Source organism: Aotus nancymaae, unplaced genomic scaffold, assembly GCF_030222135.1.
Source record: "Aotus nancymaae isolate 86718 unplaced genomic scaffold, 86718_ANA_hifiasm-v0.15.2.pri h1tg000014l, whole genome shotgun sequence".
NCBI lineage: Eukaryota > Metazoa > Chordata > Mammalia > Primates > Aotidae > Aotus > Aotus nancymaae.
Window position 1 is genome coordinate 120800887 of NW_026988425.1, and position 26697 is coordinate 120827583.

Below are 26697 nucleotides of genomic sequence, written 5' to 3' on the forward strand. Positions count from 1 at the left end.
GATCACAAAGTCAGGAGTTCAAGACCAGCCTGATTAACATAGTGAAACCCCTTCTCTATTAAAAATACAAAATTAGCTGGGTGTGGTGGTGCCTTCCTGTAATCCCAACTACTTGGGAGGCTAAGGCAGGAGAATAGCTTAAACTTGGGAAGCAGAGGTTGTGGTAAGCCGAGATCACGCCACTGCCTGGGCAACAAGAGCGAAACTTTGTCTCAAAAAAAAAAAAAAAAAAAAGAAGAAGAAAAGAAAAGAAGTTGTCTGGGAATGCCAGCTGCCCAACACCTGCAAACTTGGGGACCTGTGGAATAATACACACCTGGAAAAGACAGCTACGGGTCCTGTGGGAAGTTGTGCTTGGGTGCAGCCTGTCTTACTGGGAAAAGGGGTAGCCTCCCAACCCCCTAGTCTAAGCTAGTTCATTGTGTAGGTAACCCAGAGAATGCCTCCACAGCGACTTTTTTTTTTAATGGACTTTTGCTCTTGTCACCCTGGCTGGAGTGCAGTGGCGTGATCTCAGTTCTCTGCAACTTCTGCCTCCCGGGTTCAGGTGATCCTCCTGTCTCAGCTTCCCGAGTAGCCGGGACTGTAGGCACCTGCCACCGCACCTGACTGATTTTTGTATTTTTAATAGAGATGGGGTTTCACCATGCTGGCCAGGCTGGTCTCAAACTCCTGACCTCAGGTGATTCACTCACCTGGGTCTCCCAAAGTGCTGGGATTACAGGCGTGAGCCACCGCACTCAGCCTCCAAGGAAAATAAACATTTTGTGTGTGTGTGTTTTATCTTCTTTACTCCGTTATTTGTAAGAATCACCCATTTTGTTACATGTATCCTTAGGTAGTTTCATTGCTGCATAGGATTTTATTGTATGAATTTATCCATTCTGTGACTGATGGAACTAGATTGTTTTGAGTTTGGAGCTTTTATGAAATATGTCATCATGAATATTCTTGAAAATGGATGCTATTGTACATTTTTGTACATTTTCTTGAAACATCTGTTTCTTTTAACAGTGCAATTGCTGGGTCATAGATGAGGCTTCTAGAAGGAAGAAACGGGAAGCACAAAGGCACCAGCAGGTCTGCAGCACTGGCAAAAGAAGTCTGAGGTTCAAGGCCTCGGGCTGTAGGCCATTGTATCTGCCACTTTATTAGATAATGCCAGACTTTCCAGAGTGATTGTATCAATTTATACCTCCACCAACCGGGGGGGGGTGAGTGTTCCCATTGCTCCATATGCTCACCACAAGTTTATATTCTCTTTTTTTTTTTTTTTTTTTTTAAAGATGGGGTTTCATCATGATGGCCAGGCTGAACTTGAACTCCTGACCTCAGGTGATCCACCCACCTCGGCCTCCCAAAGTGCTAGGATTACAGGCGTGAGCCGCCTGGCAAAAGTTTATATTCTCAGTGTGGCAGTCATTAGAACTGTTAACTGAATATTTACAGTTCTTTCCCCTTCAGGACACGTGGTAAAATTATACTTCTATGCCTTCTTCAAGTTAGGTGTAGCCATGTGACTTGCTTTAGCCAATGAAATGTGAGTGGAAGTGCCGTGTGTCACTTCTAGTCAAAACTTAGGTGCCAGTGCACAAATATATACATTTTTTTCTCCCTTGGCATTTGTGGAAGCACAGACACACAGCCTGCCGGGGCCTGGGTCCCAAACTGAGGATGAGGTAGAACAGTGCCCCCAAGTGGACCCACAGTGTGTGTGTGTATAGTTTGAGAGAAATAAACTCAGTAATTTAAGCCAGGAAATGTTAAAATTGTTACTGTGGCTTAACCAAGCCTATCCTGACTGATGGATATAGAACTTAATTTTGATGGAACTACTGGGTATGTACTGGTATTTCATTGTCATTCTAATTGCATTTCTCATGAAGATGAGCATCTTTTATTCTCTGTTGGCTATTAGGAGGTCCTCTCTAGTGAAGCATTTATTCAAGGCCTTTTTTCTTTCTTCTGTGAGGTTGTCTGCCTGTGTTTTAAAAATGTATTTGTAAGGGCCAGGCATGGTAGTTCATACCTATAATCCCAGCACTTTGGGAGGCTGAAGCGAGCAGATCACCTGAGATCAGGAGTTCAAGACCAGCCGGGACAATATGGTGAATCCCATCTCTACTAAAAATACAAAAATTAGCTGGGTGTGGTAGTGTGCCTGTAGTCCCAGCTACTCGAGAGGCTGAGGCAGGAGAATTGCTTGAACCCAACAGCCGAGATCACACCACTGCACTACAATTTGGGTGACAGAGCAGGACTCTGTCTCAAAAAAAAAAAAAGTGTTTTTAGAAGTGGTATTGAATAGAAGTAGTGACAGTGGGCAACTGCTCTGATTCATGGTTTGAAAGGGAAGCTTTCATCCTGTCACCATGAAGTACAGTATTTGCTTTCGGGTTTTTTGTAAAGATGATCAGGTTAAAGATGTTTCTTCCTCTCTCTTCCTACTAAGGATTTTTAATCATAGAAGGATTTTACAATTTATCAAAAGCTTTTTTTCCATCTCCTGAGGTAATCATGATTTTTTTGCATCATCATTCTAATACTGCTTTGTAAACATCTGTGAGGATACCTGCTAGAGCAATAAAGTAATTCCAGTTCCAGCCATTTTATTTGACGTGGCTTTTAAAAGGAAATCAAAGGCCATAAGAATGTTGCTCCTCCTCATATGTCTTATCTTCAGATAAGTTCCATAAAGTATTTTGCTGCCCCTGCAAATTTCTTTTACAGCTTATGAAACTGTTTATTTTTGTTGTTCATGTGGTATTAGGAAATAACTGTTGAGATCTCCTGAGATTTTTGAAAACGGGTGATGCAAGGAATCAGAGGCCTCCCCTACTCAGCTTTAGAATGTCTAGTGGTGGCTTCCAATAGGTGGCTTCCTTTTCATAGGATTCCAAGCTTATCTGTGCCCTCATAGAGAGCAGTTGCTAATTCAGGTAGATCTTCCATTGATAATTAAAAAATGACCTTTTTACTAAGATTAGCAAAAGCCTTATCCTACGACAATAGGAGTATCACCTTGAACTCTGTTGTTTTTAACTAAAGAATCTCTTCACCTCAGGGTTAGAAACTCTCATCAGTTCCTAGGCCTTTGAGATCTGCATTAGATAGTCATGGATAGATGCCCCATCACTTTCAGCAGATGTGGCCGGAGCCTGTGTAAAGACCAGATATGACCGAATTCCCCCATCACCTTCAGCAGATGTAGCCGGAGTGGTAGGCCTGTGTAAAGACCAGATGTGACCGAATTCCTCCTGCCCTACCAAGTTGTTTACTCCTCATCTTGTGATTTCTTGTTTACCCTCCTAAGTTGTTTTGTTATCACTGCTTCTTTCCACCTCATCTCTCTCCTTTTCTTCCTATGTTAAAAGAGGGTTTATTTATTTCATTTCTAGAGCCAAGTCCTCTGTCTCTCCCTGACACACACCGTAATCCCACTTCTTGCCCTGGTCTCTAAGGTGTCCCTAGTGTTTGTTCTGTATCTACAAATCCCCAGGATACCCCATCCTGGAGAGAATAGAGCTCTCCCCATGGCTCTCCTGCCTCTAACTGTAGTTCTGCTTCCATTGTTTTCATTCAAGGTGAACTTGAACAAGTGGGTGATTTACACCCAGTCTTTAATTCTACTTCCTCTGTTCTCTTTCTAAAGTCAGAATCCAAAATTCACTGATGATTTCGGCCATTTCCCAGTCATCACATTCTTTAATGGAGCACTCTTAACCTTTTTCCACCTTTGTTTCTATCATATAGAACTCTCCTGATTTTTCTCCTGTTCTCTTTTCACTCTATCAGGAAGTTACGTTGTCAGTCATCTCTCACCTCTCTCTTCTCCCTCTCATTTCTAGCATAAATCTCATCCATTTTTCATGTTCTAGATCTTGAAGCAAAACTTGAGTATTAAAAAAAAATTCCAAAAAAAAAAAAATTCCAAAATTGGTAATTCTAGTCTTGATATATGGCCTGAGTCCTGTTCCTGTATTTCCAGCTGCCTGAAAGCATTTCTCCCTGATGTCATTCTAACATCTAGGTATCTTCTCGCCACTTATCCAGAGCCAGCTTCAGCATATGTCTTCTGAAAACCATTTCTCCCTACAGCTTCTCTTTTCCAGGAGTGTTACTACCGTTCTTTGTCATGTACATTCAAAGCCTTTTATACCTCTTCCTCGTTCCCAAGATCCAGAGTCAATCACTAAACCTGTTGCTTCTTTCTCTAAAGTCCTTCTTTGTATCTTGTTCTTGGATTCACCAACTATTAACATTTGGCATACTTGCTTTTATCTCTACGTACATACATATACATTTATCCTGAATCATTTTGAGAGTTAAATGCAGACATCATTACATTTCATCCTTAAATATGTCAATAGACGTCTTCTAAGAACGAGGATATTATATAATATGTTGTATATAATTCTCTGATGATGCATAGCACAATGAACATAGTTGGGAAATTTAACATTAACAAATATTGTTTTCCAATATACAGCTCATATTTAAGTTTCCCCAATTGTCCCAGAAATGTCCTAAAGATCTTTTTTTTAAATCTCAGTTTCAATTATGAGTCAAACATTGTCTTTAGTTATCACGTCTCTTGATTTGAAATCACTTGTTTCTGGCAGGGGTTTTTTGTTTGTTTGTTTGTTTTGAGATAGAGTCTTACTCTGTTGCCCAAGATAGAGTGCAGTGGCACGATCTTGGCTTACTGCAACCTCCACCACCCAGATTCAAGCAGTCCTCCTGCCTCAGTTCCACTAGTAGCTGAAATTAAAGGCATGCACCACCATGCCCGTCTAATTTTTGTATTTTAATAGAGATGGGGTTTCGCCATATTGACCAGGCTGGTCTTGAACTTCTTAACTCAGGTGATCCACCTGCCTCGGCCTCCCAAAGTTCTGGGATTACAGGCCTGAGCCACCATGCCTGGCCTTCTGGCAGGTTTTCTAACCTTATTCTCTCTTCCTTCTTATTGATCCCACATACTGGAATTCGTTTTTCTAATGTACCTCTTAGACTGGCTTTGACCCCTTGTCCAGACATTCCAAGCTCTCCACAATTTTTCCTCATCCTGTCTTGGCCTTGCTTCCATAACTATTTGCCAGACACCTGCTGCTGCAGCCAAAGTAGACCACTCTTATTTATTTTGTAATTTCTGCCTGAACTTTCTGCCTGTCGTTTAAGTGTAGCTCAAATCCTTCTACTCTAAAGCTTATCCTCATGGTCTAGCCTGTTGTGATCTCTTTGAACCATGTAGAGTATTATTTTTCTCCTCTGTGACCTTAATTTACATAACTTTGCGTGTTTTCCCTGATTGATTAGACTGCCTTCTCTTTGTATTCCTCACTGAATCTAGTGTGGTACCTTTTACTGACTGGGGTATCTTCAGGTGATTGTCACTAAAGACTTCCCAGGACTCTACTCACATAAAGTTGTTCATGATTTAAACTGTTGGAGGCTGGAGTGAGGTCTAATTTCATAGTCCCTGGGGTAACCATCAGCTCTCCAGGCTGTGGCATTTGGAACCTAGGACACTTGGTTCCCTTTTGCTTTCAGAAATCCCTAAACACAGCTCAACATCATGACCGAGTTGGGTGTTGGTGTTAATTATGGTGAATTGAATTTTGTTCCAAGAAAACTGTGTGAGTGATCCAACGTTCTGACCTACCAGGATCTAATGGCAAAGCTGGATTTAGAATTCAACTGGGCTTTCAAGATTTGGTCATTAGAGTCACAATTCAATGGCTATGTCAAGGGTATTTATCCAGCTTTTTTTTTATTTTTAAGATTCTAATTTGCATTGGGCCCTCTCAAGAAAATTGAAACATATGCTTCTGAATGGGGCTGAGCCCAAAAAAAACCTCATAGTATAGAATTTTACATCTCTGCTAAGTATAGGCTGCTAAAATGGAAAAATGCTGAGGGTTCAAAATGGAACCGGTAAGCACTAAGATGAAAGGATCATAAACAGTAATATTGGGTTATGTTTGCCCCATGTCCCTTCTGTGAACAGAGCTTGTGATAACGAAGCTCATTAACACCCGCCACACCCTGTGACATTGAAGCAGGTGGCCTGACTGCAGGTCTCCAGGAATGGAGGGACAAGTGAGGGACACACACTTTGTGTTTTTGATTATGAAGGAGGAACTATTTTGTTCTAAAAGAATAAGATTCTGTTTGAGTTATAGTTTTTGTAAAAGGTGCTAGTTGACATATCTGACTATCCCTGGCTACCTCATTATCTACCTGGATGTGCCTAAGAGAGAAGAAGGCAGCTGAGGCCAGCCTTGTATTCCATAGCATCTATAAGCCCTTCTCTCGTAATGCTTGATAGATCAGAATTTTGTTGCAGATTTTTTTTTTGGCTTAAGTAATAAGGAAATTTTTTATCTTACATACAGAAAGGCCAGTTGTAGGGCAGAGTTAAAGGGTGATTAAGACAGACAGTTTGTGGGGTTTTTTTGTTTGTTTGTTTGTTTGTTTGTTTTGAGATGAGGTCTCTTCTTGTCCCCCAGGCTGGAGTGCAATGGTGCAATCTCAGCTCACTGCAACCTCCGCCTCCCGGATTCAAGCCATTCTCCTGCCTCAGCCTCCCGAGGAGCTGGGATTACAGGTGCCTGCCATCATACCTGGTTAATTTTTGCATTTTTAGTAGAGATGGGGTTTCACCATGTTGACCAAGATGATCTCGAACTCCTGACCTCGGGTGATCCTCCTGCCTTGGCCTCCCAAAGTGCTGGGATGACAGATGTGAGTCACCGCGCTCTGCCAAGACAGAAGGTTTTATCTGCGGTTTCACTTTGTGTAGTTTCAGTTTTGCACAGTCAGCCATGGTCCAAGGATATTAAATGGAAAATTCTAGAAATAAACAATTCATATGTTGTACATTGCATGCCGTTTTGAGCAGCGTGATGAGATGTTGGAACTATCCCTCATCCAGCATATACTTACCATGTACACTAGCTGCCCAGTGCTCATCCGGTGTATTTATGCCTTATACGCTAGCTGCCCATTGCTCATCCAGCGTATCCATGCCGTGTACACTAGCTGCCCAGTGCTCATCCAGAGTATCCATGCCGTGTACACTAGCCGCCCAGTGCTCATCCAGCGTATCCATGCCGTGTACACTAGCCGCCCAGTGCTCATCCAGCGTATCCATGCCGTGTACACTAGCCGCCCAGTGCTCATCCAGCGTATCCATGCCGTGTACACTAGCCGCCCAGTGCTCATCCAGCGTATCCATGCCGTGTACACTAGCCGCCCAGTGCTCATCCAGCGTATCCATGCCGTGTACACTAGCCGCCCAGTGCTCATCCAGCGTATCCATGCCGTGTACACTAGCCGCCCAGTGCTCATCCAGCGTATCCATGCCGTGTACACTAGCCGCCCAGTGCTCATCCAGCGTATCCATGCCGTGTACACTAGCCGCCCAGTGCTCATCCAGCGTATCCATGCCGTGTACACTAGCTGTCCAGTGCTCATCCAGCGTATCCATGCCGTGTACACTAGCTGCCCAGTGTTCATCCAGCGTATCTGTTAAAACTCAAGCTCTGAAGTTTATTCACCTGGGTGCAGGCGAGCTGAGGCCAAAAAGAGTGTCAGCAAAGGGCGATGGGATAGGAATTGGTTTTATAGGTTTGGAGTGGGCAGTGTAAAGTTACAGTTTAGGGTGGTTTTTTTGCAAGCTAGAAGAGGGTCGTAGGGTGTGGAGTTGGTTACAAAGTCCAATGACCTTATCAATTAGGGCAGAAATAAGGAACAATAGAGAACGTCTCAGAGTTAAGTAGGTGCCTCAGGGGTTGATCGTTTCTTCAGTCTTCCAGGAATTCATCTGGAGTGTCCGCGCAGGTCACAGAGGTTAACATGGCATCCATGGCACCGTGGGTCAGCCTAAAAGACCTTACATTCCTTCTTTTTATATTAGTAATATAAAGGAAAAAGAAATGAAGAGAGTGGAGGGCAGTGGAATATCAGGAAGTGTGGCAAAGAGGGGTGATGGGGCGATGTTTTTCAGGGCTTCTTCGAGCAGGATTGGGGGCAGCGCAGAAACCTAAAAATGGGAAAGAATTTAGACTGCTGGGAGATTTCAGGGCAAGGGGTGATATTGTAGGGTTGTTAGAAGGTGCATTTGTCATATTGACTGGTTATTGCTGTAAGGTTTGAATGAAGCAACCAAGGTTTGAATGAGGCAACTGAGACCAGTTATTGAAATAAAGAAATTTAATCGGCTCCTGGGCGAGGTTCTGCGGTCTGACACAAGGGGCCAGAGAAGTCGCGCTGACTTTCTGGGGCGTGGGTTTTGTTTTTTTGTGTTTTTTTTTGAGACGGAGTTTCGCTCTTGTTACCCAGGCTGGAGTGCAATGGCGCGATCTCGGCTCACCACAACCTCCGTCTCCTGGGTTCAGGCAATTCTCCTGCCTCAGCCTCCTGAGTAGCTGGGATTACAGGCATGCGCCACCATGCCCAGCTAATTTTTTTGTATTTTTAGTAGAGACGGGGTTTCACCATGTTGACCAGGATGGTCTCAATTTCTTGACCTCGTGATCTACCCGCCCCGGCCTCCCAAAGTGCTGGGATTACAGGCGTGAGCCACCGTGCCCGGCCCCGGCGTGGGGTTTTTATAGCATGGGGAACGAGCAACAGCAAGGCCCTCTGATTGACCCTGAGGGAACCGGATCTGAACTGCCGGGCTGTTGTTGGGTAACGGGTGGCTGGGCGGGCTTTCTGGTGCAAGAGCTGGCTAGGATTGCATCAGCCGGGACGTGGTTGGCTTGGAGAGTTCCTGGGCGGAGCACACAGCAGCGGGAAAGCGGGGAAAAGGAAGTGGGGGGCATCAGGGAACCTTTTGGGTGAGGCTACCAGCCTGAGAATCGCTTGTATGTGATTTTGTAGAAATTAAGAGATTAATCGGAAAACACAGGGTCCAAGTAAGAGGAGGAAGATAGTATCAGAGGACTAGAGATTGGAAGAAGCCATGACTTCCAGTTAGAGTGTCCAGCCGGGTTTAATTTATTGATGGCATCGCATACAAGGCTGGACTGGTTTACATAAGAAAAATTCAAAGTGCCTTTTTCCAGCCATTTGGATTGAGGCCAGGGTGTGTTACAGAGACGTTTAGGTTTCAGATCTGGCGACAGTGAAAGAGGTTTTAGGTTTTTTAGGATTCAGGCTACAGGTGAAGACGTAAAATAGATTAGAGGGCGGAATATTGCCCATAGTGAAGGAGGTAAGTTTTAAGGAAAGGAGCAGAGTAGAGACTAGGAGAAGGAGCTCTTCTTCTCTAGTAGCAGGAGAAAGATTTGAAGGAAAAGAGAAAGAGGGAGAGACTTGTCTCCTTTGGATTTGAAGGAAAAGTAGAGGGGAGAAACTTGTCGCCTGTTCTTTAAAGTAGAAGAGAAGGGGAGAGACTTGTCTCCTGTTCTCTAAAGGAAAAGAGAGAGGTGGGGAGAGACTTGTCTCCTGTTCTCTAAAGGAAAAGGCTAGGAGACTTGTCTCCTGTTCTCTAAAAGAAAAAGGTGGGGGAGAGTCTTGTCTCCCATTCTCTAAAGGAAAAGAGAGAGAAGGGGAGAGACTTGTCTCCCATTCTCTAAAGGAAAAGAGAGAGTTGGAGGAGAGACTTGTCTTCCTTTCTCTAAAGGAAAAGAGAGACAAAGAGGGAGAGACTGCCAACCCGATCTGAAGGTGGCAGAACTGTTCGCCACTCTGTAGAATTTGGTTTTTCTTGACAGCTAGGATAGGGGAAGAAATTTGGGCTTTGGAAGGGGATAAACGATACCCTTTGAGTATAGATGCTGAAGAAGCAGGAGGGTGAATTAAAAGGCCATGTTGCAATAGATGGGTGATAACAGGTTTTAGGCCTTTTAAAGCCTGTTGTGGGATGGGGTACTGGTGCTGGGCAGGGTAATGGTGGTTAGGTTTTAAGGGGATGATGAAGGGTGAGTGACTAGTAGCAACGGACGGGAAGGTGGTGTCCCGCACCCTAGGGTTAAGGTAGGGAACGTAAGGGGAGCCACCGAAGGAGGTATGGGTCCGGGGAGGAGGGCGGCAATGAGGTGTGGCTATAGCCCAGGAGTAATTAAGGAGGCAGACAATTTTGCTAGGATATCTCGGCCTAACAGGGGAACTGGACAAGTGGGGATGATTAGGATAGAATGTGGAAAGCAGTGCTGGCCTAATTGACACCAGACTTGGGGAGTTGTGAGAGACCTGGAAGCCTTGCCATCAATTCCCACAAAAGTTATGGAGGCCAAGGAGACACGTTGCTGAAAAGAAGGCAGTATGGAGTGGGTGGCCCCCATGTTGATTAAGAAGGGATGGACTTACCTCTACCGTAAGAGTTACCCGAAGCTCAGCATTCATGATGGTCCAGGGGGCTTCCGAGATGTTCGGACAGCATCAGTTTTCAGCCACCGTGGCTGAGGAGATCTGGGAAGGATTTGGTCTGAGAACTTTGGATTGGAGTTCCAGGAGCTCTGGGACCAGCGACATGAGTCAGGCAGTTTGACTTTTCATGGTTGCCCAGCACAGACAGGACAGGCTTAAGAGGTATCCAGGGCTGTGGGCATTCCTTGGCCCAGTGGCCAGGTTTCTGACACTTGAAGCAAGGTTTGGGATGCTGGACGATGCAGTCTGGGCACTTTGAAGTCTTTGTGAGACGGTGGTGTGGCTGGGGTTTGTCTTAACGGCAGAGGCAAGCATCTGTAGTTATGAAATATGCAGCCACTTGGCAGCTTCTTCCTGGTTATTAAACACCTTAAAGGTGAGGTTAATTCACTCCTGTTGTGGGGTTTGAGGGCCAGATTTTAATTTCTGTAACTTTTTCAATGTTAGGGGCTGATTGGGTGATAAAATACCTATCAAGCATTCTTCAGGGGTGAGAGTAGAAGTAAGGATGATATGTAAGTCGCTCAAGATAAGATTATAGGACTGGGTTAAGTATTGAAACTCTTGTATATATTTAGTGGAATCTGATGAAAAGGAGCCTAATTGTTGGCCGATTTGGGAAAGGTTGGATAAAGAGAAAGGAATGTTCACCCTAACTATGTCTTTAGCTCCAGCCACCTCTCGAAGGGGTAATTGTTGGGCAGGGGTGGAGAGGGTAACTGCGGGACTAAACTGTAAGCTAGACCACGTATGAGGTGGGGAGGTGACAGGAGGGGCATAAGGAGGTGGGTTGTGGGCAGAGGAGGAAGGCTTGGGGGCAGGGGGTGGTTAGGTCTTAGATTAGGGCCTGGTTTGGACAGATGAGGAGGAAAAAGGTCAGAAGGATCGATGGACAAGGAGGTTTCTGGGTTGCTGGCAGAGGCAGGAGGGGCAGATGGAAGGGAGAGAAGGAAAATTTGGAATGGGTTGCATTGTGAGCAGAGATTAGGGAGGGATTGGAGATAAAAAAACAATGCCTAGATGTAGGGAATTTCAGACCATTTGCCCATTTTATCACAAAAGTTGTCTAGATCCTGTGTGATAGAAAAATAAAAGGTACTGTTTTCTGGCCATTTAGAGATGTTGTCTGATGTATATTTTGGTTAAGCAGTATTGCAGAAGAAAATAAGATGCTTAGGTTTTAGGTCAGTTGATAGCTGGACAGGTTTGAGGTTTTTCAGAATGCAGGCTAAGAGAGAGGAGGGAGCAATGGAGGGTGAGAGGTTGCCCATAGTTTAAGACGAACGGCAGAGACAAAGAAAGTGAATGTGCGACCAAGCAGCTTAGCAGCTGTCCCACACCAAACCTTGATCTGAACCTGGGGTGAATCGGTCAAAGAGGGAGTCCCCCGAGTTGATCTGTCACCTTATGAGTGTGAGTGAGTGAACAGAGCAGACGCCTCTGCAATGATCAGTTACCGAGGGAAGGCTGTCTTCCCAGTTCTGTGACCTACGTAGGATTTTTTCCGGTCATGAACCTTATGGAAAGCCCTGTCTTTCTTGTCTCTGTTGAAAGGGAGAGGAAAATGAAACTGATAGGAGAAGGAGGTTGATAGCCAGAAGGGCTAAAGAAGAGAGTTGAAGCAAACCACTTTACCTGATCTGAGGATGGTGAGTGGATACTTGGGCTGGTCTGATGAGCCTAGGTCATAGGTAGGGGGCACAAGGAGAACAGGGTCAGGGGGTTTGGTCTCCCATAGGAATTTCCCCATCCTGGGTTTTGATACCAAATATTAAAATGCATGCTCTGCATGAAGACACCCCCAAACAGGCTTTGTGTGAGCAACATGGCTGTTTATTCACCTGGGTGCAGGTAGGCTGAGGCCATAAAGGACATCTGTGAAGGGCGGTGGGATAGGAGTTGGTTTTATAGATTTGGGGTAGGCAGTGGAAAATTATAGTTCAGGGCATTTTTTTTGCAAGCTGGGAGGGGGTCATAGGGTGTGGAGTTCAATAACCTTATCAATTAGGGCAGGAATAAGGAGTTAAGTAGGTGCCACAGAGGTTGATCATTTCTTTGGTCTTCCAGAAACTCTTCTGGAGTGTCCCTGCAGGTCACAGAGGTTAACATGGCGTTCATGGCACTGTCAGTGAGCCTAAAAGACCTTACAGAATCCATACTGGTACAGTAGCTGCCCAGTGCTCATCCAGCACATCCATGCCATGTACACTAGCTGTCCAGTGCTCATCCAGCGTATCCATGCCATGTACACTAGCTGCCCAGTGTTCATCCAGTGTATCCATGTCGTGTACACTAGCTGTCCAGTGCTCATCCAGCGTATCCATGCCGTGTACACTAGCTGCCCAGTGTTCATCCAGTGTATCCATGTCGTGTACACTAGCTGTCCAGTGCTCATCCAGCGTATCCATGCCGTGTGCACTAGCTGCCCAGTGCTCATCCAGCACATCCATGCCATGTACACTAACTGCCCATTGCTCATCCAGCGTATCCATGCCGTGTGCACTAGCTATCCAGTGCTCATCCAGCACATCCATGCCGTGTGCACTAGCTGCCCAGTGCTCATTCAGTGTATCCATGCCGTGTACACTAGCTGCCCAGTGCTCATCCAGCACATCCATGCCGTGTACACTAGCTGCCCAGTGCTCATCCAGCACATCCATGCCGTGTACACTAGCTGCCCAGTGCTCACTTAGTTGCCAGCTTGACTGTCACAGTGTCTTGGTGCTTGTGTTCAGGTAACCCTTTTTTTACTTAATAATAGCTCCAAAGTGCAAGTGTAGTGATGCTGGCATATTGTCATAATTGTTTTTATTATTAGTTATCATTGTTAGTCTCTTACCGTGCCTAAGTTAGAAATTAGACTTTATCTTAGGTATGTGTGTATAGGAAAAAACACCGCATCCACTGGGGTCTTAGGACATATCCTATGTGGCTAAGAGGGGACTACTGTACTTTCCATGTTACCTTCCATTCTTAGTGTTGGCTATAAAATATCTTCTTCAGAGGCCAAAATCTTATTCCTTCAGGGTAACAGTCTCATTAATTACCTGCTGCCTGGAGTTTGGTGTGTTAGTCATTCCTTATCTCTGTCATAAAGACAAAGATCAGCATAATGATTTCTTAAATTTCCAAATCCCTATAATTTGTTTAGAAAAAAGAAAGAAGGACTGGGCACACACATGAGCCTGTAATCTCAGCACTTTGGGAGGCAGAGGCAGACAGATCATCTGAGATTGGGAGTTCGAGACCAACCTGGCCAACATGGTAAAACCCCGTCTCTACTAAAAATACAAAAATTACCCTGGCGTGGTGGCGCAGGCATGTAATCCCAGCTACTCAGGAAGCGTGAGGCAGGAGAATTGCTTGAACCTGGAAAGCAGAGGTTGCAGTGAGTCAGTATTGCGCCATTACACTCCAGCCTGGGTGACAGAGTAAGACTCCGTTGCAAAAAAAAAAAAAAAGAAAGAACACTTGGGCTGGGTGTGGAGGCTGACGATTGTAATCCCCAGCACTTTGGGAGGCTGAGGCAACTGGATCACTTGAGCCTAGGAGTTCGAGACCACCCTGAGCCTTAAGTGAGACCCCCATCTCTTTAATTAAAAAAGAAAAAAAGAAAACAAAAGCAAAGATTGTTCCAGACTATACTTAATATCTGCTGCCATATATACTCTCACTTCGCTTACTTGAACTTTGCACTGCCTCAGTGCACGATCTCATTGATTACCTGCTGCCTTGAGTTTGGTGTGTTAGTCATTCCTTATTACTGGTTAGGGACAGTAGAATAGCAGTGTACACAAAACAGCAATATTTGACTTTTAGAGATACCCATTTGATATTCAGCCTTTTTCAATAAAACCTAATGTTTGTCAAGGTTGTAGTCAGTAAGCAAAGCTTATTACCCATGATATTACTTGGATATGTTGCAGATAAAACAAATTGTATATTGCTTTGGTTGCTGATTTATAGGTATCCTGAAAGGCTGGAATTGAGATTCAATTCTACTGTTGTTGCTATTATTCCTTATATTGCAGAAGAGGATTGGCCTACTCTAAGATAAGAAGCAGAATTTCTTGATTCGTAGCTAAGAACCCTTTTCCAGGCTTGATTTTTATATCAGTCAAGGTAGGCTAGGTAATGCATTCCTCCAAAATCCCAATGGCTTATGACAACAAGGTTTATTTTTCACTTGTGCTTTGTGGCCATTGCGGTGTCTCTGCTGACTGAAGTTCCTCAGAGGTCCCTGCTGATGGAAATCTTCTCAAAATATGCTTCTACCTGGACATGTGTGTGCTGGCTCTTGAATTGACACATCCCCGTACACTCACATTTCATGCTCCTACTCAAGGGACTGGGAAATGGAATCCTATTATGTTCCCAAGAGGGAGGAGAACCTGAACTAGTTAAATATCACCAATGATGACCATGGTTTTTTTCATGTATTTTCTTAGAGGAAAAGCTGACATTTGATTTATAATCATTTTATAGAAGGGAAGCCAGAAATTTTAGTAACAGAAAAATAGAGAAATGCTCTAATAAGAAGGAAACATGGTTGAATCTTAGGAAAGGTATCCCACATAGCAGGTTTTCAGTTTCTCTAACTGAATATTTGGTATTTATATCTCCTATACTTCCCAAATGAATTTAAGATGACTTAAAATTCCATAGCAGAATAAATGGCTTTTATATCTGGGAGGCAAGTGCCTCCCTCCTTAGAGACTTTCTGCAGATCATTTGTCTTTACCTTGGCTCTCTGACCTTGATGAAGGACTGATGTCTGTTGAAAGTGTTTTTGTCTTCTTTTCTCTGATTACCAGACAAACAACAACCATTTGAAGCATTCACTAGGAAAAAGACACTGTGCTAAATATAGAGATACAAAGATATAAAAGTCAAATTTTCTACCTTTAAGATGCTTATAAGCGGCCGGGCGCGGTGGCTCACGCCTATAATCCCAGCACTTTGGGATACCGAGGCGGGTGGATCACGAGGTCAAGAGATCGAGGCCATCCTGGTTAACAAGGTGAAACCCCGTCTCTACTAAAAAATACAAAAATTAGCTGGGCATGGTGGTGGGACCTGTAGTCCCAGCTACTCGGGAGGCTGAGGCAGGAGAATTGCTTGAACCCAGGAGACGGAGGTTGCAGTGAGCCAAGATCACGCCATTTCACTCCAGCCTGGGTAACAAGAGCGAAACTCCTCAAAAAAAAAAAAAAAAAAAAAAGATGCTTATAAACTAGGCAGGGTGGCTCACACCTATAATTCCAGCACTTGGGGAGGCTGAGGTGGATGGATCACTTGAGGTCAGGAGTTCAAGACCAGCCTGACCAACATGGTAAAACTCCATCTCTAATAAAAATACAAAAATTAGCCAAGAATGATGGCCCATGCCTGTAATCCCAGCTGTTTAGGAGGCTGAGGCATGATAATTGGTTGAACCCAGGGGGCGGAGGTTGCAGTGAGCCAAGAGATCATACCACTGCACTCCAGCCTGGGCAACAGAGTAAGACTATCTAAAAAAAAAAAAAAAAAAAGGAGCTTATAGTCCAACTAGATAGATGGATCATACAGAGACATCCCTTGGTCTTGGAGTAAACAACACATTTGGAGATGGTGCTATAAGTTGAATGTAATTTTTCAGTAGGCATGATGTTCATATTAGGGAGCTCTCATTTTGTACTACTTTTCATAGAAGTGAAACTGTCTTAGTCAAATATATGTATCTGCATATTGCATTTCATAACACTAAACTTCATATAAAGTATACAGAATAACAGTACTTAATCATAAACTCTTTCATTTAATGACATTTGATCAAAAGTAGAGAACAAAGAATGGGACTTTGAAGAAACAGCTGCCTCTGACGCTGGGCTCTGAAACAGAGGGGCAGGGTAGATGGTATCTCATCTTCGGCCTTTGAGTGTCTGTGGCCCTGGATACAGGTTTTTTAGTAGAGATGAGGAGCATGGCAGGCAGCCTCCTGACTGAGTGCAGTGTGCAGCTCTTGAGCTGTACTGACTGTGTGCAACAAAGGCAAGGCTGGCCTGGCACCACCAGTGTGACTTGCCTGAAGCTGGGGGGAAAAACACTGGCAATTTGGGGTTAGAAGATCAATGCCAAGTGAAAAGAGCAATGAAGGCTGTATAAATTCCCAGCACTTTGGGAGGCTGAGACAGGTGGATCACCTGAGGTCAGGAGTTTGAGAGCACCCTGGATAACATGGTGAAACCTCATCTCTACTAAAAATTAGCTGGGTGTGGTGTGGATGCCTATAATCCCAGCTACTCAGGAGGCTGAGGCAGGAGAATCACTTCAACCCGGGGGCAGAGGTTGTAGTGAGCCGAGATCTCACCATTGCACTCCAGCGTGAGCAACAAGAGTGAAACTCTGTTTCAAAGAAAGAAAGAAATTATCAAGGGCAGAGTAGTCATAGGAAGGGAAATTAATGTGAATTGGACAGCTGCCAAGTACCAGGCATTGTGCTAGGTACTTTATTTTCAGTAATCTTCTGTAAGGTAGATGGTAGTATTCCTGTGTGACAGATGAGGAAACTGAAACTCAGGCTAAAGTGCCTGAACTCTAAAACCCATGTTCTTTCCACTAAACCACAGAATTTGAGAATTTTAAAGCATAAATAATGTGATAGATATAGATGTAAAGACTTATAGAATATATTGATTTCTGTTTTCAAAACCAGAATTGTAAGAGACAAGATAATAGGAACAAAGGCTTTGGTGGCAGGTAGGAGGAATATGGGGGTGAATGTTAGGGCTGGGGCCACGGGAGATTTGCAACTATGCATTGGCACATGGGAAGAATATGGGGGTGAATGTTAGGTATGGGGGCCACGGGAGATTTGGAACTATGCATAAGCTCCATCCAGACCAAAGGTCTGCTAGTGGAGGCACTATTTACATTTTGGGCAGTGTTATTTTTCATTGAATTGCTGGTATTTAGTGTCCCTGGCCCCTTCTACTAAAGGCTGATAGGGTACCTGCCTGGTACGTTTCCAAATGCACCCTGAGTGGGAGCAGTACTGTCCTAGATCAAGAGCATGGATGGGGTTGGAATACGGACTATGTATACGGGATCAGTAGTAAAGAAGTTTGAAGTAGACAGCGATCCAGTTGAAAACCTTGTCTTCTGTATTGCTAAATCTGTTGGATGGTTTCCAGTGCCCTTTCACCAGGCGATTTTGACACTTCCTTATCTTTAAAATAGTCTTTCTTCTTAGTTTCCATGATAGACCTTTACCTGGTATTTTTTTCTACCTTTCTGGCCACTCTCTCTGGCCCACTGGGCTTCTTCTCTCTTAAATGGCCATTCTTCTCTTTTTCTTTTAGACATTCTCTTAGGAAATCTCTCACAATCCCACAACTTCATTTATCTCTCTGTTGGTGACTCCTCAGTTGCTGTCTGAACTCACTCTACTTCAAACTCAGTAGAGTAAGTTTTGGGCTCATGCCCAAAACAGAGCCTCCAGCTCCTGCAGCTTCACACTGACAATTCTTTTATTTTTTATTTTTTTAATTTTTTTGAGATGGAGTCTCGCTCTGTCGCCAGGCTGGAGTGCAGTAGCGCGATCTTGGCTCACTGTAACCTCTGTCTCCCAGGCTCAATGGATTCTCCTGCCTCAGCCTCCTGAGTAGCTGGGACTACAGGTGCATGCCACCACGCGTGGCTAATTTTTTGTATTTTTAGTAGAGATGAGGTTTCACTGTGTTAGCCAGTATGGTCTCTATCTCCTGACCTTATGATCTGCCCACCTCAGCTTCCCAGAGTGCTGGGATTACAGGGTGTGAGCCACCACGCCTAACCCTTTTTTTTTTTTTTTTTTTAAACAGTCTTGCTCTGTCACTCAGGCTGGAGTGCAGTAGTGTGATCTCAGCTCACTGCAACCTCTAACCTCTACCTCCCAGTTTCAAGTGATTCTCCTGCCTCAGCCTCCCAAGTAGTTGGGACCACAGGCACATGTCACTACACCTGGCACAGAGTTTCGCTTTGTCACCCAGGCTGGAGTGCAGTAGCGTGATCTTGGCTCACTGCAACCTCCACCTCCCAGCTTCAAGTGATTCTCCTGCCTCAGCCTCCCAAGCAGCTGGGACCACAGACACGTGCCACCACACTTGGCTAATTTTTGTATTTTTAGTAGAGATGGGATTTCACCATGTTGGCCAGGCTGGTCTTCAACTCCTGACCTCAGGTGATCCACCTGCCTCAGCCTCCCAAAGTGCTGGGATTACAAGTGTGAGCCACTGTGCCTGGCCCATTTTTTATTTTTTCTTTTTGAGGCAGTTTCACTCTGTTGCCCAGGCTGGTGTGCAATGGCACATTCTCGGCTCACTGCAGCCTTCACCTCCCAGGTTCAAGTGATTCTCCTGCCTCAGCCTCCTGAGTACCTGGGACTCCAGGTGCACACCATCATGCCCAGCTAATTTTTGTATTTTTAGTAAAGACAGGGTTTCACCATGTTGGCCAAGCTAGTCTGAAACTCCTGACCTCAAGTGATTTGCCCACCTCGGACTCCCGAAGTGCTGGGATTATGGGCCTGAGCGACCATGCCGGGCCCACACTGACAATTCTGTCACCCTTTGAAAAAGCCAGCCCTCAAAATGCCTTTCCTGGCACTCCCCTCCTGCCCGTAGACTAAAGCTGATACACTTGTCTTGTTTGCCCAGCACCTTTGACTACTTTTGCCACTGCATCTGACACAGGGTGGTGTTTTCACCTATTTGCATGGGTAAGAGCACAAATTCCAGGACCCGTGTGTCTGAGCTTAAATCTTGGCTTTGCCACAATGAACTGAATGACTTGTGCCTTAGGAACTTTTGTGTGAGGCTGGGCTTACTTAGTGCCTCACGTCTGTAATCCAAACACTTTGGGAGGCCAGGGCAGGCGAATCACTTGAGCTCAAGAGTTAGAGACCAACCTGAGCAACATAACAAAACTCCATCTCTACAAAAAAAAAAACGCCAAAATTAGCTGGGAATGATGGCACATGCCTCTAGTCCCAACTATTCAGAAGGCTGAGATGTGAGGATGGCTTAAACCTGGAAGGTCAAGGCTGCAGTGAGCCAAGATTGTGCCACTGCATTCCAACCTGGGTGACCAAGCCAGACTCTGTATCAAAAAAAGAAAAGAAAAGAAAAGAAACTTACGTGTGACAGCACCTTGCTTATATATGTAAAGTGTTTAGAAGTATGCCTATACAAAGTATTTCATTATTTTGTTTGTTTCCCCCACCAGATAGTATTAAGGTAGGAATTGGACTGTCTTGTTCACCACTGTATTTTCCATTTTTAGCACAGTAGTTGGCACATACTGGTTACTTAATTACTGTAGAAGTCATATATTCACCCACTGTTCTAGGTGGAAATTCATATATCCACCCACATTCTGGGGAAACAGTTAATAAAACATTCCTGTCTTTGTGAATCTTACGTCTAACAGGGGAGACAAAATAAAATAGATGTTAGATGGTGATAAGTGCAGGGGAGAAGATACAGCAGGATAGGGGCTGGGTAGATATGGCTTGATAGTTTATATAGTGTAGTCAGAGAAGATGTTTGATAAGATAGCATTTGAATAGAAACCTCAAGAAAGTAAGAGGGAAGCTGATCATCACAATCCCAAATGCTGAAATCTGGAAAGATCAAAATTCCTAAAGTCTAAAATCCTGAAAATCACAATCCAGAAAGATCAAAATCCTGAATTACAATTCTGGGAAAAATAAAGAGTTCTTTAAGCCAGGTACAGTGGTTCATGCCTGTAATCCCAGCACTTCGAAAGGCTGACGTGGGATGATCACTTGAGCCCTGGAGTTGGAGACCAGCCTGGGCAACATAGTGAGACCCCATGTCTACAAAAAAAAAAATAATAATACCTGGGCATGATGGTGCATGCCTGTAGTCCCAGTTACTCAGGAGGCTGAGGTAGGGGGATCATTTGAGCCTGGGAGGTTGAGGCTGCATTGAGCCATGATTGTGTCACTGCACTCCAGTGTGGGTGACAAAGCAAGACCCTGTCTCAAAAAAAAAAAAGTCTTAAAAGATATTTATTTACTTAAAAATATATGTTTTAATTAATTAAATTAATTTTTTTTTTTTTTTTTTTTTGAGACGGAGTTTGGCTCTTGTTACCCAGGCTGGAGTGCAATGGCGTGATCTCGGCTCACCGCAACCTCCGCCTCCTGGGTTCAGGCAATTCTCCTGCCTCAGCCTCCTGAGTAGCTGGGATTACAGGCATGCGCCACCATGCCCAGCTAATTTTTTGTATTTTTAGTAGAGACGGGGTTTCACCATGTTGACCAAGATGGTCTCGATCTCTTGACCTCGTGATCCACCCGCCTCGGCCTCCCAAAGTGCTGGGATTACAGGCGTGAGCCACTGTGCCCGGCCTAATTAAATTAATTTTTAAGTTTTAGTCTTGTTCTGTCGCCCAGGCTGTAGTGCAATGGCACAATCTCAGCTCACTGTAACCTCCATCTCCCAGGTTCAAGCGATTTTCCTGCCTCAGCCTCCTGAGTAGCTGGGACTACAGCTGCCTACCACCACACCCTACTAATTTTTGTATTTTTAGTAGAGACAGAGTTTCACCATGTTAGCCAGTCTAGTCTCAAACTCCTGACCTCAAGTGATCAACCCACCTCAGCATCCCAAAGTGTTGGGATTATAGGCATGAGCCACCATGCCCAGCCTGTTTATTTACATTTTTAAAAGAGGCTTTATTTGCCGTTGTGGTGGCTCACGCCTGTAATCCCAGCACTTTGGGAGGCCAAGACGAGGTCAGGAGATAGAGACCATCTTGGCCGTGGTGAAACTCCGTCTCTACTAAAATGCAACAAATTAGCCGGGGGTGGTGGAGTATGCCTGTGGTCCCAGTCAGGAGGCTGAAGCAGGGGAATCACTTGAACCTGGGAGATGGAGGTTATAGTGAGCCGAGATTGTGCCACTGCACTCCAGCCTGACAACAGAGTAAGACTCCGTCTCAAAAAAAAACCAAGAGGCTTTATTTGAGAAACATAAAAACACGACAGAACACTGCATAGGCTACTTTACATAACAGGCAGTAATAACATACATAAACACTCAGGTATACTAATGACAGTCACATCACAGTTCTGAGCAGACAAACTATATTTATCAAGAAATGGGTGAAAAGGGAAATGTATAAATACCTATCACTGTGGTTGGCAATTGTGTGCACCCAACTTTATGGCTATAGTCATCTGAAATACCACGGCACATGACCAGAGTCTTTTGATGAGATCAATCAAAAACCTGATGGGTCACCACGACAAATGCAGTTAGTTGCCCAAAGAGCTGAAATCTCAAGAAATTTTATCTTTTACAAATGCAGATGTCCAAAAAGGACATTTCTTTCTTTATTGAGGAAGTTTCAGCATTTTTACATGCACGCACAATGCTTATACACAAAGTCAACATTGCAATTATGCAGGGTTTTGGTTTTCTTTTTCTTTCTTTTTTTTTTTTTTTTTTGAGATGTAGTTTCACTCTTGTTGCTGAGGCTGGAGTGCAGTGGTGCGATATAGGCTCACTGAAACCTCTGCCTCCCAACCTCAGGTGATCCACCCGCCTCAGCCTCCCAAAGTACTGGGATTACAGGCGTGAGCCACCACACCCAGCTGTGCAGTTTTGTGATGTTAAATTTCTGATGTCCAAAGCAGCAGAAAAAGTCTGCTGCAGCTCTGAGAGAGAGTACAGTTCACCTTCTGTACTTGTTCTCTCCTGGCCCTGAGCTGATAGATGGTGCTGCTGACATTGAGGGCTGATGTTCCCCAACTAGTCTGCTCAGACTCACGCATTAGTCTCTGAAAACACCCTCTCAGACACACCCAGAGGAATTCTTTACCAGGTTTCTAGGTATTCCTTAATCCAGTCAAGTTGACACCTAAAGTTAAGTTCACAAATCCACCCCTGTCAACTTGATACTGATGTGCAGCTCCTTAAACCATATTTAATTTCCAAATAAAGACAATAGCAATGAGTAGTTCTGCCTAATATGATACAACTATCCTGCACACAAACAAAAATACAGTAATCCCTTCTCCAGAATTCAGCTTTCAGGATTTCAGCATTCAGTATGTTAATCTCTCAGGACTGTGATTTTTGGAATTTTAGACTTTAGGGATTTCGGTCTTTTAGGATTTCAACGTTTAGGATTATGGCATTCAGGGTTGTGTCTTTTAGGATTATGATCCAGACCCAAGTAAGAGATATGTGGCTCTCTGGAGAACATTCCAGGCAGCTGGCACAGGAATTACAAAGACTGAGGCGAGAGAATAATGTTTGAAGGACAACAGGCAAGTCACTGTGACAAATGCATTGAGCAAGGAGGAAGGAACAGATGTGGTCGGGGTGAGGAAGAGGATCGAAGAGGTCACTGTAGGTCACTGTTACAGAAGAAACTGCCTCTAGGGAGGGGAATGAGGCAAGCATGGGGGCCTCAGTTTGCAAAAATGTACTGTGTGCACATATTGCTTGTATATTACTTTAGTTTTTTTTTTTTTGATGTTGTACTGTGTGCACACATTTTTTATATATTACCTTAGTTTTCTTAGGCCCAGTATACTGAACAGTACGGGCAGTCCTCTCTCTACGTACATTTTATTCCCTAGCATGGTAAACAGTCAAATTGCTTTCTGCTCCTCTACAGCAAAGTCTGAGCTTGAGGCCAGATAAATTGTCTGCAGACTGTCTTAGGCTAGGAACTGTGATGAACTCCCAGAGCACAAGTGGGGAGGGCCAAAGGAGTCTGTGTACAGCAAGGGTAAGGGCCCAGAGTGTGGCTGTAGGACCCATTTTACAGTCTCAAAGTAGATGGATTTACATCTTGGTCACTGTTGATTCTTTGTGGCCTTATCTGCTTATGACTTCAAGAATTAAGGTTCACATTCTATAGAAAACAATTTGTAGAACCTGTTTCTGAAGCTAACAAGGTCTATACCAGCAACTCATGGCACAATGATGCCCAGGTCTGTCTTCCCTGGTCTAACTACTGATAACATGGAAAGGATGGCTTCCATCCTTTGGCTCCTGCATATTTTCTGTCTTTTGCTGAGTCACTACCTAAATGCATCCTTTTGGATTGCTCTGTCAGCATCACATTTAATGTTACAGAAGTCTCAGGGAATGAGTGGAAGATTTACCTGCCGACTAGCTGTGGCCCCTTAGGCATTGAGCCTCTGCAGAGTGAGTGGGGAAATGGGCACCTTCCCCACAGTCTGTCCCTGGCATCTTGCTAGCTCTTCCCTTTATGCAGTCACCCTTGAGTGTTCATCCACTCTGTTACAGATGTGTCACAAATAGACACCTCATTCTGATGCACGCTAAAGGCTTGTGTTTCCAGGAGGGTGCAGCCCCTCTCCATCTTGCTGACCTGCCACCATTTCAAACATGGTATACACCAGGGGTGTCCCGTCTTTGGCTCCTCTGGGCCACATTGGAAGAAGAACAATTTTCTTGGGCCACACATAAAATACACTAACACAGCCAGGTGCGGTGGCTCACACCTGTAATCCCAGCACTTTGGGAGGCCAAGGCAAGTGGATCACCTGAGGTCAGGAGTTTTCGAAACCAGCCTGGCCAACATGGCGAAACCCCATCTCTACTAAAAATACAAAAATTTAGCCAGGCATGATGGTGGGCACCCATCATGTAATCCCAGCTACTCGGGAGACTGCGGCAAGAGAAGTGCTTGAAGCTGGGAGGCAAAGGTTACAGTGAGCCGAAATCACCCCATTGCACTCCAGCCTGGGCCACAGTGAGACTCGGAAAAAAAGAAAAATACACTAACACTAATGATAGCTATGAGCTAAAAAAAAAAAAAAAAAAATCGCAAAAAAAAATCTCATAATGTTTTAAGAAAGTTTACAAATTTGTGTTGGGCCGAATTCAAAGCCGCCCTGGGCCTCAGGTTGGACGAACTTGGTGTACACAAAACCACTCATCATCTCCTCCCCACTCCACCTCCTTCCTCCCGACCTCTCCACTCACCCCTCACCCATCCTCTCTGCTTAACTTTCCTAGTTCTCAGCAATACCAGCTTTCTTCAAGGTATGAAATTGCAGGGATGCCCATGTCGCCTTCTTCCATTCAGCCACCAGGTGACATCCCTTCTTTCAGTATTTTCTTCAGCTCCGCCTTTCCCTTTGCTTTTCTTTTTTTCTTTTCTTGCCATTTCCCGAATCCAGTCTCTCCCCCAACCTCCTTCACCCACTCTCATCTTCTGTAGGAAACATTTCTTTCATCTTCCCTCAATCTACATTCTTCCCTTTGGCCTTCGGGAATCTCTGGACTCTGAACCCTCTCATCCCTCAGGCTGTCTCTTCCCTGGGACATAGACCCCTTGGCTCGTGAGACTTGTCTTCCTCTGTTTTCCACACACACCACACCAAGTTCCACCTCTCTGCCTTTGCCCAAGTTTTCTAAACGTCAAGACCTAGCTCAACATTTTTTTTTTTTCTTTTAAGGGACAGGTCTGGCTTTGTTGGCCAGGCTGGTCTCAAACCCCTGAACTCAAACAATCCTCCCACCTTGGCCTCCCAAAGTGCTGGGATTACAGGCCTGAGCCACCGTGCCCAGCCGCAACCCAACTTTTACCTTTGATGAAGCTTTCTCTGAATTTCAGTATCATAGTTCTTCGAACTATTTGTCTTCTTGCTCATATTCTCATGTTTCTAATCTTGTTTCTAGTAGACTAAACTCCTTTGGTATAGTGTCAGTATGTAATACTTTGTTGCTTATCCAAACAGTACAGGACACTATTAGTTGTTGTGAAATAGATATTTGTCCCAATTTTGTGGGTTTCTTTTCTCTCTCTCTCTTTTTTTTTTTTTTTTTTTTAGACAAGAGTCTTGCTCTGTTGCCCAGGCTGGAGTGCAGTGGCACAATCTTGGCTCACTGCAGCCTCTGACTCCCAGGTTCAAGTGATTACCAGCTAATTTTTGTATTTTTAGTCAAGACAGGCTTCCATCATGTTGTCCAGGCTGGTCTCGAACTCCTAACCTCAAGTGATCCACCTGCCTTGGCCTCCCAAAGTGCTAGGATTGGAGGTGTTAGCCACTATGCCCAACCTTCTTTTCTTTCTCTTTTTTTTTTTTTTTTTTGAGCCCCGGCTGGAGTGCAATGGCAAGATCTCGGCTCAATGCAACCTCCACTTCCCGGGCTCAAGCAATCCTTCCACTTTAGCCTTCCAGATAGCTGGGACTACAGGCATGCACCACCATGCCCAGCTAATTTTTTTATTTTCTGTAGAAGTGAGGTTTCTCCATGTTGCCTAGGCTGGTCTTGGACTCCTGGGCTCAAGTGATCCACCCATCTTGGCTTCCCAAAGTATTGGGATTCTAGGTGTGAGCCATCTTACCCAGCCTGTTTTTTTATTTTGCAGGTATATTATTTGATTAGCACAGGTAGAGGCCCATTTTTTATTTATTTTTAATTTAATTTATTTATTTTGAGACAGAGTCTTGCTCTGTCGCCCAGGTTGGAGTGCAGTGGCTCAATCTTGGCTCACTGTAACCTCTTTCTCCTGGTTCAAGCAATTTCATGCCTCAGCCTCCTGAGTAGCTGGGACAACAGGTGCGTGCCAACACATCCAACTCATTTGTTTTATTTTGTTTTATTTTTTTGAGATGGAGTCTCGCTCTGTCGCCCAGGCTGGAGTGCAGTGGTGCGATCTAGGCTCATTGCAACCTCTGCCTCTCGGGTTCAAGCAATTATCCTGCCTCAGCCTCCCAAGTAGCTGGGATTACAGGTGCGTGCCACCATGTCCTGCTAATTTTTTGTGTTTTTTTAGTAGAAATAGGGTTTTATCATGCTGGCCAGGCTGGTCTCAAACACCTGACCTCGTGATCCACCCACCTTGGCCTCCCGAAGTGGTGGGATTACAGGCATGTGCCACCATGCCTGGCCCTAATGTTTGTATTTTTAGTAGAGGCAGGGTTTCGCCAGGTTGGCCAGTCTGGTCCCAAACTCCTGACCTTGAGTGATCCAGTTGCCTTGGCCTCCCAAAGTGCTAGAATTATGGGCGTGAGCCACCATACCCAGCCAAGGCTCATTTTTAAAAACCAGATTCTATTAGACCTTGCCTTTGAAGGTTATGACTTGTGCATACTTGCTAGTTTCAGAGTGGGCTCACTTTTCACTTTGCCTTTGCTTCCTTAGGATAGCCTCTGGGGACACTCAGAAGGAACTAGGAACCCTGTGTTCCTCGAGTGGGATTCTGCATGAAGTGGCTTTGTGGGCTCCTGACTCTACCAGATTCTAACTGTGTGATTTATGCAGCCCTCTTGAAAACCCC

General features: G+C 44.7%; 1 protein-coding gene across 5 annotated transcripts in view; it reads left to right on the forward strand.

Moving 5' to 3' along the window:
* AP3S2 (adaptor related protein complex 3 subunit sigma 2) overlaps positions 1-26697 on the forward strand; it is a 72253-nt gene that overhangs the window by 23317 nt on the left and 22239 nt on the right. Inside the window, exons 5-6 of one of the 5 annotated variants that reach the window (XM_064376289.1) lie at positions 1015-1080; positions 6513-6610. The exons of 2 other annotated variants lie outside the window; for them this stretch is intronic. In XM_064376289.1, coding sequence (XP_064232359.1) covers positions 1015-1080; positions 6513-6610 — 164 coding nt within the window. The remainder of the gene's footprint in view (positions 1-1014; positions 1081-6512; positions 6611-26697) is intronic. 2 more of the 5 variants (XM_064376290.1, XM_021674349.2) reach the window with 2 other exon arrangements.